The sequence below is a fragment of the Aplidium turbinatum genome, chromosome 1 (genome assembly GCF_918807975.1).
Source record: "Aplidium turbinatum chromosome 1, kaAplTurb1.1, whole genome shotgun sequence".
Classification (NCBI taxonomy): domain Eukaryota; kingdom Metazoa; phylum Chordata; class Ascidiacea; order Aplousobranchia; family Polyclinidae; genus Aplidium; species Aplidium turbinatum.
Window position 1 is genome coordinate 58,579,494 of NC_137472.1, and position 15,958 is coordinate 58,595,451.

Here is a 15,958-nt window from a genome sequence, read left to right on the forward strand (position 1 = left end):
CTCTGTTGAGTGGTGATTAGTTCCACCAATATCACAGAAACAAGAAGTGTTTTGAACGATTACATGCAAATCAACGCAAATTGAACATAATATGATATTGCTTTGTTATTTCTTGCAATCAAGTCTTGGCTAGAAAAAGAAAATTGCAATCTGTGAAAACACTGAAAAACTGAAAACTTCTTCTGCTGTAGTTTGGTCACGTGATCGTTTAGCAAAGATTCGGAGAAGCACAAGAAAAGAAATAAGTGAAAAAGGCCAACAAACTACCTACGTCACACCTAGTGGCGTTGGCTAAATTCTAACGCACTGGCAACATTCGTCAGTTTAGTTTAGATTTGTTCAAAAGAAAGGTGCATAGTTACTTTGTGAGTTGACTTTTTAAATCGTTGCCGTTTTGCCTTCCGTTTTAATCTCAAAAGCGCTTCCGTTACCCGAAGATTTATTATCGATCAAGTTTAAGCGAAAGTGATTGACGACATCATGGCTCCCAATGGAAAGCCAGCGTAAGTTCATACTTCTGTGGAGACAGTAACTTAAACGTAATTTGTTGATTAAAATATTCTATTTGGTGTTTGGTTGCCTTGTTAGTTGTCCTGTTATTTTTGTAATGCTTTATCACATAAAGTGAAAGTGAACAGCAACAAATTGATGGTTGGTTGTGTAAATGAAGGTGTCAGTAAATCTGTAAAATTGTTAACATATAGGTCTTCTTGTTAGATGATGACATCGTAACAAATACTTTTTAGTAATAGCAGTTGCTCAAAACAATTTTTTGGCTTTGTTGCTGTATAGAAAAGACAATTTGTACGCAAAAAAAAATGTACCATTGTATTTCACTCGAATTATATTTTTATCAACGGATATTTAATAGAATTATTATGGGTTGGTATGGCTTCTGTTAATCTTGATACAACTTTATTACTCAATTTTTCTTTCTGATAAATCAATATTTCTGTAGTAATCGCTTTTCATGTTTTGTTGCCGTTGTGTTATCTAAATGTCCTGTATTTCTTGAAAGTGATCTGTAATTGAACGGTTTTGACAGTTTCAATTATAGATTTGGTCTTAAAATTTTGATAAATATTTATTCCCGATAAAATATACAAAGCGGTTCACCTGCAATCAGGGAATCATTAGTTTATATTACGTAAATTCCATGCAACGAGCCTTGTGAGAATGAAAAGTTGTTATCTTTAATGACTGGTTTCAGTTAGGGTGTATTACCATTAGGAAATTGTATAGAATTTGGATACTTGCGAATCTAACTATGGGTTTAGCTTTGATTTGCTTCAGTGACATCGAAAAGTGTTCACTTTTTTCGCACGCGATGACTTTGCATTATTTGATCAAATCAATTTTTTTTTTTTACATTTACTTCTTCATGGAAAAAATATTAACCGAAATTATACGAAAAAAGAAATCCTTGGCCCGCCTTAAGGCAACCGCTGTATTTTGTGATACTTTGAGAGAACCAAGTTCACTCTTCTCCTTAAGTGCTCCCTTTATAATTTCTTTTTTGGAAATCGCTCACCAAATCTTACATTAATGTTACTTTTGATAAACATGCAAGTAGCAAAATATGTCTATTTGTTGCTTTTGTAAAACCTTTTTGCATGCAAACTAATGTTACACAAAAATACATTGCAGCAAGTCGGAAATACTGAAATTAAATTGGGCAATTCAAATTCACTAAAATAATATACCAATGGGGGTAGTAATTATTCTTCACACCATTCATTTATTTTCCAATATCATGTGAATGGTTTACTCTTTCATGACGATGGATATACTTTCTCACATTCCAACAAAATAAAAGCGGAAAAATGCAACTCACTTGCAGAAACAATTCGGTTTGTTGGCATTGTAATTGTCAGCTCACACGCAAGGCTTCACTGCGCTCTGCTTTTCCCATTCAAATTTTTAGAAATTGGCCATTGTGATCCTTTTTTTTCTTCTTTTATGACGGAATGCAACCGCATAAAGTAGTTGACAACTTTCATCACGAGCCTGAAAGCGAGAAGTGACACAAAATTGCATCAATAGCCTACATACCTATTACCCAAAACGCTGGTATTAAGCATTGTGAAGTCACTTGCGGGATTTGGCAACCATTGTCAGTGAAAACAGACATTGATTTGCGGATATATGATAACATTAGAATTATAAGAAACTATCAAATGAAATGAATTAATTAAAACTTTTGAGAACTGTGGATGAGTATGCAAGGTCAAAAAATTATATTCTGCGTAAATGTCTCACTGAACTACTTTTTCGTACACAATTTCATTTCTGGAGTATGGTTACTATACACGAGAAGTGATGAAAAACTGCCGATGTGCGTTTTTGTTGAATAGAAATTTTGTTACTAGGTCTGTCTTAGCTAGTAACAATATTGCTTTCAAAAACAATCGAAAAGCAACTAAAACCGGATATGCCTTCACTCGAGATAGCGTTTCATCGCGAAGTATCGTCAGAGATAGAGCTTCCAGTGATTGTGTGGTGCCACATGATTTCCTCTGCACAAACAGAATTTGAAACCTAGTGAATTGCAGCAATATCACCAGAAGGATACAATTTTTATTGTTTTCTTTTCAGGAGTTTTGTTATGCAACAGCAACGCTCGCCTTTACAACCAGTACACGAGCAGATCACCTCTGACAATAAATCAAACATCCGTGTCAAAAACGAGTGCATACTCTTCTCACAATCAATAATGAGCGGGTAAGATCTTTGATTATTAGATGTCAATCAATTAATTGAATGGCACTTTTTGTGACAACAATGGAACACTCTTGTTTCTTAGTTTGTTGTCATTATGACGTATTCGCATAAACGGTTTGTTCTTTAGACGATGGAACCCCACTAGCAGTGCACAGCCTACGGAGACAACTACAGCCAGCTCAGATGGCCCAGAGCCACGAATTCTATCCAAAAAGCGCCGTGATCTGATAAACGCGGAAATACGTGAACTGCAAAATCTTCTTCCTCTAAAGAAAAGCGCCCGGGAACGACTGTCTTATCTAGGCATTCTCGCTCTCACCAATACGTTCATCAGGAAAGCGACGTTTTTCAAGAAAGGTAAAAGAAACGAAATGATTACCCAACACTTGTGATTTCCGTTAGATATCTTCTCCAAACCAACAATCAATGCATAAGTCAAGTGGTTTTGCTGAGTAGTCAAAATTGAAATGCTTTTACTTTTGTTTTCAAAAAAAGGAAAATCCGGCGCTAAGACTACCGAAGCTAAATATGAAACTCGTTGTATAGACGGAAACCTAGCGCAAAGCAATTCATTCAATTTATTTCAGCATTTGCAGAATCGTTCAGTTCCAACTTGCTTCGCTCCAACAAACGGCATATTTTTGTTTAAACAGATTTGATTCAGAACTTTTTTATTACATTGTGAAACCAATAAAACATTATAAAAAGATAACAGAAAAAAAAAGTTTGTGTAAGCACCACCAACCATGAAGTATGTGGTTTTCAGAATGCATCAGCTGCGATGCTTCAATGAGCTGCGGGCTTGTACCAGAATTCTCTTCGTCTCTTTCTGGATTTTTGCTGGTTTTTAATCGTGATGGAAAGATATTGTACTCCTCTGACAATATTCTCGATTATCTTGGTAACACAGTGGTAAGTTAAGCAAAAAAGTAAAGGTATTCTCTTAGATACTTAAAAAAAATCAAAGTTTTCATGAAAACTATCATTCTATTGATTTCAACGTAACTGACGCTTTGTTCCTTGTCTCCTCAAAACATATAATTATTACCTTCTAAAACCTCTACAGCCTGTTTTACCATAACAAGGGAATCACTAGAAGGTTCTTATTTTATAAGAACCAATAAGAAGACCTTCTCATGATCTCCCTTTTAGATTAAAACAAGCTGTAGAGGTTTTAGGAAGTAATAACTATATTTGATGTAATTTGATCTGTTTGGCTTTTTTGCTTTGCATTGAGCACTGTTTGTAGTATTAATAGTACTTGTTATTTAATATCCTTTCTAAATTTCAGTTTTATTCCCTGTGTGCAAGAGATCCTTTACCTTGCTGTTGTCTTCCTCAGGTTGAACTTGCGAGTCAAGGAGACAGTATTTACGATTTCGTTGACAAGGACGACCATGATCAAATCCGAGCACAATTGGAGGTTCCTCCACATGATGACAGAGGAGATGCAAGAAGACTCTCATTCTTCTGCAGAATGTCAACCTCAAGATACATGAAAACGCAAATGAGATCATGGAAAAACAAAGTAAGTATTTTAATAAAAAAAAATGATCTACTTGTAAGTACGCTTGATATAAAATATATGAAGATTATTAGACGAAGTTTATTTGCAATGAATCAATATAAATTTGAAAGCCTGATACGTTCTTCTATTGATGTAAAATAGGTTGAACTATCCCAAGCTCTTGGAAGCAATAATCGAGACGTATGGCAATATTAATAAAAAAGCCTTACGATAGTTTAACGCATTTTACACAAGAAAAGCACATCATATTTTTAAATTTGACACCTGATATGCAATTTTATTCAATGTTAGACACTATAATTGTTTTTCTCTTTTAGATTGTTCACGTGACTGGCCGTTATCACCGTCCGGAGATGAGCAACGATTGGAATGAGACAGTGTTCTTTGCTGTCTGCACTCCAGTTGAGTCCAAACCCGTCACAGACGTTCGCCATCACCCCAGTCCAAGATCCACTGAGTTCAAAGCTGTACATGGACCAGACATGAAGTTTCTTGAGGTATAGAAGAAAAAAAACATGGTTGATAAAGACAATGTATGATGGTGTGCTTTACGATTTATTTGCTGTTTACTTTATTTTTATCAATAAATCCTTCTAGACCTAATCAAGTTTATACTGTGCTACAGCATTAAAATGGGGATACACTTTACTTACACTGCAACCTAAGGTATGTTATTCGTTTTGTAGGTACCAAACACAATCAAATCCCTTCTTGGATACGAGCCTGAAGAACTTGAAAATACCAGTTGGTACCAATGGATTTACCCAGAAGATCTTGATCAAGCCCGACAACAGCATTTAAAATTTGGTGAGTTTCACGGCTTTGGCACTTTCTCTACAAAATAATGTTTCAATAGCAATTGTAATTTGTATACCTTTCACCCTGTTATCAATTCGATAATTTTTGTCAAGTTTTTGAAATGTTTGAATGAAAATACTTTATTGACAAAGAGTGTTTCTTTTAGTAAAAGAAGACGGATCTGCTTTCGCTTGCGTCCTTCGTATGGTGAAGAAAGACGGATCAACAGCTTGGGTTGATATCACTGCTGAGAAATCACAAGAGAGCGTGGGGACATCTTTCGTATGCAACTACATAGTTATTGAGTAAGTCAACTAAAATGAAGGCTAGTGGAGTGTTATTTTAATAAGGCCCATCTTCTTGAACTGCTTCAAATCAATGTTATTTTTCGCTTTCAGCGAGGAAGAAGTACCGTACTTCCGAATCCACCACAACCTCCTTCCCTTTCCGGAGCACTACACCGATGTCCAGCGTCAGTATCTTGCTTATCGATCGACTCTGCTCAGCGCAGCTCTCACCAGTGATGCCAGTTCCACAACTACGTCACCGATGACGTCACCGTCCGGCATGAATCATCCTGATGCACACTTCCCGATGACGCAGCAAATGTTCAGCGATGGCATTGACACTAAATCAATCCTTCGCCAGCAGCTCATGAAAAGAAAGATAAGCTCCACAGAGAGCTCCATTAGAGGATCTTCTTCTTCTTACTCTTCCGAGCTGTTTGCAATGCCTCCAAACAAGATGCTCATCCGATCCGCATCTGAAATGCCATATGCAACAGGAGCATATCACTCTCCTCTTCAGCATTCCACTTCATTCCCGGAAGCTTCTTATCATCCTCACATGATTTATCGTGGAATTTCAGGTGAAGAGTCTTACCTTGCTCAACTCCACAGCCCTACTACACCCTCTGGGTACTTGTTTGAAGGTGGGTACACTACACTGGCCCCAGTTAGGGCGCACTCCGTTTCCTTCCGCCCTTCTCAAAGGTCCCCGGAGCAACCCACCGCATCCCTGTCACCTGTAAATGGCCACAGCAACCATAGTAATCAAAACAATAACACCCACATGGTAAACACACAACACGAAAATGCATACTATGGACGACCTATGCAATGCTACACCAACCAATGCTCCCCAGCTCAGTCAGTAAAGAGTCCAAGTCAGGAAGCCACTTACTACCAACAAACCGGGTCTCCTTGCAGGCAAATGGGCCAATCTCCAATTCATTCTCCAATCCAAGTATCACGACCTGCGGATTGCACAAGCAACAAACGCATGTCGCCTGTGCGTCATTCTGTTGACGGTTTGTTCCGCGATGTGAGCGAAATCATTGATGGCGAACTGGTAGATGACGCTGCTGTATCGATCTGTGGAAACGTGAAAATGTCACCACAGCACGAGGTTATTCAACAGCAACAATGCTCTGTTGGATCTCCGTACGGTAGTGTCCAGAGCCCTGGCTCTTATCAACATCACCAAAGTCCAAGCCACTCCCCAGCTCAAGTAAATTCTGTGAGTGACACATGTAACAACATATGCACCTACGGTCAAAATTGGAACCAAACGTCATGTGCCAATGATGTCATGCAGCCTACTAACCTCTCCACCCAACGCTTGAAAGAGAAAGCTCTTGGGTCTCCTCAGTGCAACATTATTGATAATCATTGCAATTCTCCTCCTCAAACGATCCATTCAAGATCTCCATACTCTCAAGGATGTGTTTCTCCATCCAATGGGTTTGCTGGTAACTCTTTTCCTGTATCATCTTGCGCTTTGGTTAACCAACAAGCACAAGGATACCAAACAAAATCAAATGAAAAGAATTACCACGTGCAATACTCCATTTCATCCGGACATCCGTCCACCATGAAGCAGTATCAAGCTGCTGCTGCTGCTGCTCTGTATGCTGCGACCAAGCAGAATCACAGAAGCGACATGATAGAAGGCGGTCAGGAATGGATGAAGAAGTACGGGCACATGTCTGCAATGGTAAGAAAAATATAACAATTTATTTATTCCTGACAAGATTTAACAAACAATATCTTGCTGATGGCACAACTTTTAAACAGATAGCCTTCTTCAACATTAGAAAATCTATAAACATACTTTTCTAGTTTAATAGTTCTACATTTTGAGTAGCTGCTTTGTAAATCAAGTGATCTTACAAAGCGATTTTTATTTTTCAGGAAATGCTGTTTTCCGAAGCGGAGGGCTCACCTTATCGTGCTTGATGAATTGAGTCACGTGCCAAGACTCGTAACATGTCATTGTTACGGAAAAGTTCTCCTACAATAGGAGATTTTTATTTGTAAAATTTGGTCTTTTTTCTTCTTCGGCAATCTTTTATGTTTTTGCAGTTGCTTTGCTATTGTATTGTAAACCTGCCTATTTCTCACTAGCTCCGTAAAAGTTTTTCTTGCTGGGTTAGCCAGAACTCAAAGTGAAGGTAAATTTACAACCGTCTGACTTTATCACGACGCTTGTAAATTGATTCACGATTGATCGGCTTTACCAGTTGAGTTGCGAATAATTCAAAAATATCTTAACCGAACCTTGAAGTAAACTTGGTTTCAGGTTGACGATTTTTTTGAAAACTTAAGCTAACCTACTGTAAGTATTATGAAACTAACACTAAAATATATTGCGTTTTTCCTCATTCAAGATTTACATAGGCCTATGTGGGCCATGTTATCTTAGGAAATGTTTCTTTGAACTCACAAAACGTAAATTCTTTTTTGCTTTTTTTATATGGGATTCGTTAGCTCATGGCATATAGAAATCAAATTGATTAAAAATCGTGCCTTTGCTCTAATATGTTAACAAAATGGCCGACTAATGGGCGAGAGTTTGCATCTTTTTTCTTTCCCTTTCTTCTCTTCTTTCTCTCTTTCTTTTATGACATGGATCTTGGCACAAACGTTGGCAGCTACCCCCACATTGCGCGAGGGTCTAGGGCTCCTCTAGTGGGTATATATACAAGCACAGCCCCAATTCTGTAGCGTCAGTTCTAAAGTTATCGCGTTTTTTATACTTGCGCTTTATCGATGTGGAATTAATGGACAAGTTACAACGCGCGACATAATTTTTATTTATTTTTTTGCATGTTGATTTTTCTTTTACGTTTTTGTTTTTCCGTTAAATCTGTTTGACAAATTGCTTTAGTTTTGACAAATTTTCTTAGCAAAAAATTAATGTACTCGCTCAGACTTTGCTAAGATGTACTACTTCGCTGAAAGCAATACAATTGCTCGAGGTTGAAATTTTTCGCATGTTTTTTTTTCATTTGTTAATTTACTGTAAAATTGTATTCACATTGCCAAAAAGGTTGCAAGGCAAGACGACGCGGTTCCGGTAGAACGAGCAACATCGCTTCAAAATCGCGTATCATTCGCCCTGAGGCGTTCACATCGGGTAGTTCTTGCATAAACTCGCTTTGAAGGTTTAAATTACCGCAGAGCTCAAAGCAAAATCGTGACTTCTTCATCTAATTTGGTCTTCAAGATATCACTTCTTGTCACGCTAGCCCCGGGCTGTTGTGACGTCACCTAAAGCTGTAACCACAAAATTGTGGTGACGGACTGACGGTCTTGGTAAAGTTCGAGAAAAAACACAAAAAAGAAAAAAAGGTGACGAGGAATGTTAAAGCTACAATTATTGCTTTCCCTCGGGCGTTACAAGAGCCGGAAAAGATTATGGTCTTAAAGAATTAATGAAAGCCTACGAAGCTTAAAATATTTGATAAATTTAAATATATGTGGCAACACTGCATATGCAAAACCACGACTTTGTGTTCATAATTTATGATTTCTTTTATTTTTACCCTTTTCTCTGATTTGAAAGTTCTGATCTTTGTAATTATTTCTCAAAAACAAGCTTGAAGTTTATTGGTTTGTGACTTTAATCATTTTTCTTTCTTTTCGTTATTCACAAAGGCAAACGAGGGTTTTATTTTATTTGATTTCTATATGCATGAGAGAACCAATTGAATGTCCAGTTTTTAATCAGTTTCCTCATCTGGGAGAAAAAAGTTACTGGCGGAAAAAACGAAAGCGGACAGAAATGAAAATTCTATAGCTGGAAACGAAACCGCTGCCTAATTTCCTAAACCTGGTTATTGTAAGTCACGTGACCAATCGAACAAAGGCTGGCAAAGGTAAGTTTGCCGTGCCTTTTGAGTCACGTGACTAATTGGACCAATCCTTGGCTATGTGGCCAGAATTGGCAAAAAGCTTCCAAATTTTGATTTTATCCTCAACGGATGGGCGAAGGTAATTTCCTCATCCGGATCCGCTTTTACCCAGATTCCGCTTGTAACTTTTTTCACTTTGTTGTCCCTTATAACAACTTCAAATACAGTAGGATATCTCTCTCCCAACAAATTATTTGTGGCTTTTAAGGCATAATGGAGAAAATTTTCACCGTTCAACAATCAGTACGTAGATGAACGTCATTGAATCGTATCCTGATAGCGGAGCAGTTTGGTGATTGCTCGTAGAACGCTCATGAACGACCATGTAGAAATTCATTAGACATTTGTACTTCTTTTTAACTTTTGCATGTCGTATTTTTTCGCTTTGCTCAATGCTCATCGTGTTATTATTTTGCTGTTCCGTATATTTTAGTGACTACGCTCTTGTATAAAGCGGCATTTTTTTTTGAAGCACCATTTTTACATCAATTGACAGATGTAAAATGCATTAGTACCGTAGCTAGTATGAACAATTTACTGTTGATGAAATTTCACTCTTGTGTTTAGTTGTTCGTCAATTACTGAATATTCGCTTTATTATTGCAATGGTACGTGTGCAAGTACCGCATTTGTTTCAGATTCTAGCCTCTCTTTTACCGGCTTGGAGATTGTGTAACTTTTCAGCGCCTTTTTTGTTCATTATGACGTCACATGCATCGACAAACGACGCTTGATTGTCGTAAGATGATCGTACATGAAGAATTCTGTTTTCAACTCACCCTGAAAACTTAAACCGTTGGATTGATCGTGTACAGCTGCATAGAAATTCAAAGTCTTTACATGAACTTAACGTGTCGATTTTGTCTTAACATTTTTCTTGTTCGTTATATATTTATTCGTGCTCTGTTTGTACAGTCCAAACTGTAATAAACTAAATGATAATGAGATTTGGTGTTTTTTTCTTATTTTTTTAAACACCTTTTGTTGCACTTCAGTTTCAGGAAAGAGAAGCTTTACATTTTCCCACAGTTGCTGCTGTGGCTCTTAAATCGGCTAGAAATCAAGGTTGGCATGAAGCAACTCCAACAGACAAGGCGTAGAGTGAGATTTAATAGGGCTTACGACGACGGGCAACACTGATATCCTTATTTCTTTGCTTTATCGACTGGAGTTGAGTCTGCTTTATCTTATATACATGTGGTTGTATTAAAAAAAGCTGACGAACTTTTTTGTAAATTCAAATCAGCTTATAGGATACACATGTTAAGTTGCATTTATTAGAATAAATTCTTTCGTATATTTTTGCCTTTCTCTTTAAAATTAAACCACAGCAATAAGCGGAAAAACCACTCCTCAAAATAACATGATTTGGCCGTTATTGTTTTTCCACCAGACTAGACTGAGTCTTGCGGTGTCTTTGGGTTCCGAAGATGTAAATTTGATTGTACTGAGCTGTTCCAAAGGCATTTTTCTGATACAAACGTAGCCGAGTGAATTAAAAATGTTTAAAAAATTTGCAAAACTCACATGGCAGAAAAAGGTTTCATGACAAAAATTTTAACATCTATACTTTACGTCGTAGCTTCAAATAGCTTTTTTTAACCAAATTAACTCATTCTTTAGACCATAGGAGTAGGAACCAGGGGTGCAACTTTATCCTCAAACTATTCAATTAGTCAAAAGTTGGCAAAACTTAATAAAAATTAGGGCAAGAACTTTCATCATGTTTTCAAAATTTTATGAAGATTAAACTTGCTTTTGATTTTTTGCTCAAATAGTCAAAACTATATTTTTACATTGAATTTAGTGCATGTAAAATTTAAAACATCCACTGAAATTGAGTATGACTTAAGTTGTGAAAGTTAAAAAATAAATGGAAAAAAGTATGGTAATCTTAAAAAGAGACTTAAAAGAGGACGTATGGTAGTCTTACTATCTACGAAATATTTACAATTCGAAACATTGGATCTGCCACCCAATGGAAAGTGAATCCAGGGGCCCTTGTTTAAGCCAGAAAAAAAATGGTAAAACATTCAATTTTGTTTCTTGTTTGCAAGTTTTTCCCGCTCGCTTTGCATGCTCAATTGCATTTCATTAACTTAATCAGCAACATAGGCTGCATCTGACTTCATCGGTGAGTGTAAGATGTAAAATTCTATGCGTCTCTTGAAATAATGATATACGTAACATTCCGAAATAAACACATTGCCACTGAACTAGTTGTAACAAAACAATTAGGCCTACATTGAATGATATTCCAGTGTTAGTAGATAGATGAGGTAAATTGTGCTTTTTCTTTGAATGCTACGTAGAGAAAGACGGAACCACCAAGCAAAAACTTTCGAAATTTTGTTAAAAGACTATGCAGTAGGCTACCGTACAGGAATATATTCTACTACAGTTCGTCAACAATACATTTTGAAAACATATTTTTGAAATCTTTCGTATTGGTAAAAAAATGATTTGAAGCTTGTTTCAATGTCAAACCAATCTTCGCAACTCTAACTTCTACAGAAGTTTAGTTTTTAATGAATTTGGTCAAATATAAAGTGTGGGTCTTAAAAGAAGAAAAAAAAGTAGCCTATTGGACCACAAAATAGGAAAAAAGCGACCTAAACAAAGGCAAAAATTTGTCAAATATTTTAAGGGGTAAATCTCCCAGTCCTCTCACCAATCTCACCACCTTACCATACCGCGGTGGGTCCCTTCGGTCGTAGTGAGTCCCTCGCCTCCCTGGTAGGTATCTTCCATGTAAGTATGGTTTGCCTGCTGAGTGTTTGGGTGTGTAGACGGCTTCCCGGAGCGGACGCACTAATGATGAGACAGGGAACAAATCCACTTCATATGGAAAATTGTAAACCTGCAAGATGTAGTGGTATCCATCTTGAACTCTGAGCGTTGCGCGAAAAAAAAGCACCAATCTAATTGTCTTTACAAACTCCAGCTTTTACATTGTTCATTTCTCTTGAAATTTTTGCTTTTAAACTCCGGTGCCCATAAAAAATAATTTTCTGGATTTCTCCAGCATTGCACCCAATCCAACAAACGGAACCCTACTGTTTAGTTTTCAATGAAACTGGTTATTCTGTTGCACTATGATGTGTCACATTGCGGACTATCAACAAGTTGAGAAACGTGGATAGAAGTCAAATTGTCGGCCAGCGAACTTGTTTGAAAAACATAGCTATTCAATCCTATGCTCGGCAATTACTGAGCAAGATGTTTTTTTATTTTTTGACACGGTTTTGCTTATTTCCATGAAAAATTGTTCAGCTATTATTAGCAGCCTAAGGCAATGTAAGCACGGCGATGTGGAGCCATATTAGGCATAGATTGTGCTGCATATGTGTAGCTTGTAAATTTACGCTTGAAGAACAACAGATTTCATTGTGTATTGTGTTTTGGAAACTTTGACATATCACAAAAGTAATCTGTGAAATACCGGGCGTAAAATTTTGTGCTTGCAAAAAGTAAAGTTCAAGTTAGTTTTTTGATGTAAATCGTAAAAGTTCACATAAACTATAATGCAGATACATTCAGCAAACGAGCAGTTTCTCAAAAATTAAAACTAATTTCTTAAAAAAGAAAATTCTATTACTAATGTGACCTTTATGATATGCGTAAATTGCACCAATGTATATAATTACAACATAAGGATACTGTAATTGCTCTCAACTTTCTATTTGCAATATTTGTTGAGTAGTTTTTGACGTTTTGTATGTACACATTTTAATAATCCTATATCCAGATTTACAATCTCAAAAAATAGAATGAGATTGCACCAGTTGTGGCCTGCAGCACCATCTACAATTGTTTGTAAAGAATAGGCTACAATCGATGTCGTATGCGTCTTTGCAGCCGAAAGTCTCATGGACACTCGTATAGTAGCCCATGGCTACTTGGAGATAAGGCCTGATTTGTGACATTTTGCAGAATTATCGGCTGCGTAGTCGAGTGGTGAGAACGTCTGCGCGACGTTCGAAAGGACGTGGGTTCGACACCGCTCCAGAGCACGCGGCTGTGTCTCGGCGAAAGACACTTAAAGGCAAGCCAAAATAAGGGGAGCAGCTGACTCGAAGACTATATGTCACTTCGCTGCATAAGACTTCGCTGCTTCCTGTCGTCTGTTGTATCGCATCTGTGATCGCAGTGTACTGTATGTTATCGCAATGGGCGCAAATAAAAGCATGATTATTATTATTATTATTAGTTTGATTTTTTCAACTTTCAGTGACAGTTTGAGTGAACAGTTATAAAAATAATATTTTAACATCTTCTTTACTGCCTTTCCAAGGTGACAAAATGGGTGTTGACATAATCAGGCGTTGAAAAACAAAGACAATTTGATTCGTAAAATTTTGGTCAGACTGTTAACCACACGGTAACAGTTTGATTGGACGTTTTTATTGAAAGCGATTATATATTGAGAGTCAAACTTTTGGGAACATAATTTATAAGAAAAGTAACAAATGCTTTTTAATTTTGATGCCACAAATATGGTAGACTAACAATTCTTCGCATTCATGTCACAAAAACGTTACTCTTTAGCGCTATCAAGCAAGCACTCAAAGTCTCATGGTTTGCAAAAACATTGTCTGTCTGTCTGTATTGCTGACATTGGTTGAAAGTCAAATGACATTGACTTTGCAAGTTCCACTGACGCTGTATGACTGAAGCATTAGTTTTGCAGAAATGACTGATTTTCAGCTACGCAGCTTTTACAGTTATAACTTATAAGCTATATTTATAACTACAAACACAGACCAGCGTTGTTGAAACTGCAACTGTAAAGTCCCTGAATTTTACTGCTGAGTTTCCAAGACATCTACAACGTATCCAGGCTAGAGCTGGTAGCTGAAAATTTAGATTAAGTGAACGGAAAAGCAAAGAAGCCAATCTTCATGTCTACCTTCATGCATGCCTTTAAGTGTCCTGCTAACGACACAGCCACATGTTCTTGAGCGGTGTCGAACCGGTGCTCTTTCTAGTGTCGTTTCAGGGTTCTCACCACTCGGCTATGCAGCAATAATATTATTTCAGGCACTGTCCGTATTTCATACAAACAAAAAAATTGAAGTAGCCCTACATGACCATATAAGGCAATGGGTGCCTCGTTAAGGAAAAACAACTGGAAAATGTCACCATCAGTGCTCAATTTTTAAATGCATCATCTCTGGCGAGCTACATGGTTGCCGAATGCAGATCTAACTTATTTAAGTTTTATTTTCCAATCTGTTGAAAGAGTGCTTTTTATGTGTTTTGTTTTTTTGCTTTTTGTCGCATATATCTCTTTTTCACAAGGTGGAAGATGGTACTGAAAGTTCCCAATTCAGCCTTTGGAAGTGCGCAATTCTTTGTTTAAGCTTGTATGATGTAGGCCCAGTGCTGTGTCAAGAGAGAGGCCAAAGGAGGCCCGGCCCCTGGACTCACCATCTCAGAGGCCCAGCGATAATAGAGTTTTGCGTTCCATTAAAAACATGTTTACTGCAGGAAACAGGTCTGCAGAGTCGGGCAAAAGATATACGACCCGACTTCTCAGTTTATAACGCGCCGACACCGACTTCGAATACGCCAACATCCCTTCGACTTCACGACTTCGACTTAATAGCCCTGGTAGGAAAGGCAAAATAAAATAACCACTTGGTGACAGTGTTGGAATGTTATATTTGTTAAAGTTATTTTGTGAACCCCACAAATGTTTTGGTCTGTTGCGTTGATGCATTTGTAAAGGATAGGTTAGTGAAATTTTGAAGAATTATAATTTTTGGGGGAAAATTGTTTTTAAATATAGACATAGTTAGCCAAATTAAACTTCTCATAATTTTGTCAATTCTTGTCCAATTTAGAAAAAATTTAAGTCAATTCAATGTCAAAGTCTCATGTTAGCTTCTAGTCCACTGTGTGATGTAGGCTAAGTTCTGAGTTGAATGAACCCAAGGCTTCTTGAAAGTTGCCAGTATTTTTTGATTAAAAATCGTTACTGCTTTTGGCTTTCCTTTTGAGAAAAAGTGTAGTTATTACATGGTAGACCTATGTTTTCTGTCAATTACATTTGTGTTGTTTTCTACACTGGTTAGGAAGTCCATTGAAGTAAACCACCTTTCGATATAGGTGCAATGAAAATCATATTATATCACCATATTAGTCGTCTTGGCGGTATGAGGTCGACAATTATTCTTGCTCCAGAGCTCACAAAGAGCTTGTAACATGTCAAAACCTAGAAGCCTAACCCTGTACCGTGTAGGCCTATAAATGTTTCATGGGCACTGACGATTGAACCTTGGAAACATTTTATAAAAATAAAATAGAGTTATTTATATACTCTTTCTTGTCTGCAATCTTTAATTTTATCTTTTAGAGCCATCGGCGATATCAGTCCAATCGATGAGATTAAATGTAACATTTGTTTTCGTTTTGCTTTAGAAAACGCTGGTAAGCTGCGAAGTTGGAGAGAGCTTCGAAACACAGCTCAAAAAACAAAACGCGCTTATATCTAACAAGACCCTTGACATGCTTCTCTGCTTTCCCATTGACAAGATCTAAACCTTCACCAATCGCGCATCGATCGTTGCACGACAAGGCAGTAGGCTTCTAAGTGTTAACTAGCAATGGAGTAACAGCATGTCTAAAATAGTTTACCCCAAAATAGTAGCCACTGGTTGACTCTGATACAAGAAAATCACTTGACCTAGGCTATCGTAGCTTTAATCTTGTCT

The 15,958-nt window shown here is 37.2% G+C and overlaps 1 protein-coding gene across 1 annotated transcript; it reads left to right on the forward strand.

Annotated features, from left to right (window-relative positions):
- The first annotated feature begins 343 nt into the window (after positions 1-343).
- LOC145784018 (uncharacterized) lies at positions 344-10,189 on the forward strand. The gene is made up of 10 exons (XM_082595778.1): positions 344-503; positions 2,596-2,721; positions 2,849-3,078; positions 3,488-3,633; positions 4,064-4,249; positions 4,567-4,746; positions 4,936-5,056; positions 5,214-5,352; positions 5,446-7,042; positions 7,240-10,189. Exons 1-10 carry the CDS (start codon positions 481-483, stop codon positions 7,282-7,284), a joined length of 2,793 nt encoding a protein of 930 aa, XP_082451904.1. The 5' UTR covers positions 344-480; the 3' UTR covers positions 7,285-10,189.
- The last annotated feature ends 5,769 nt before the right edge of the window (positions 10,190-15,958 follow it).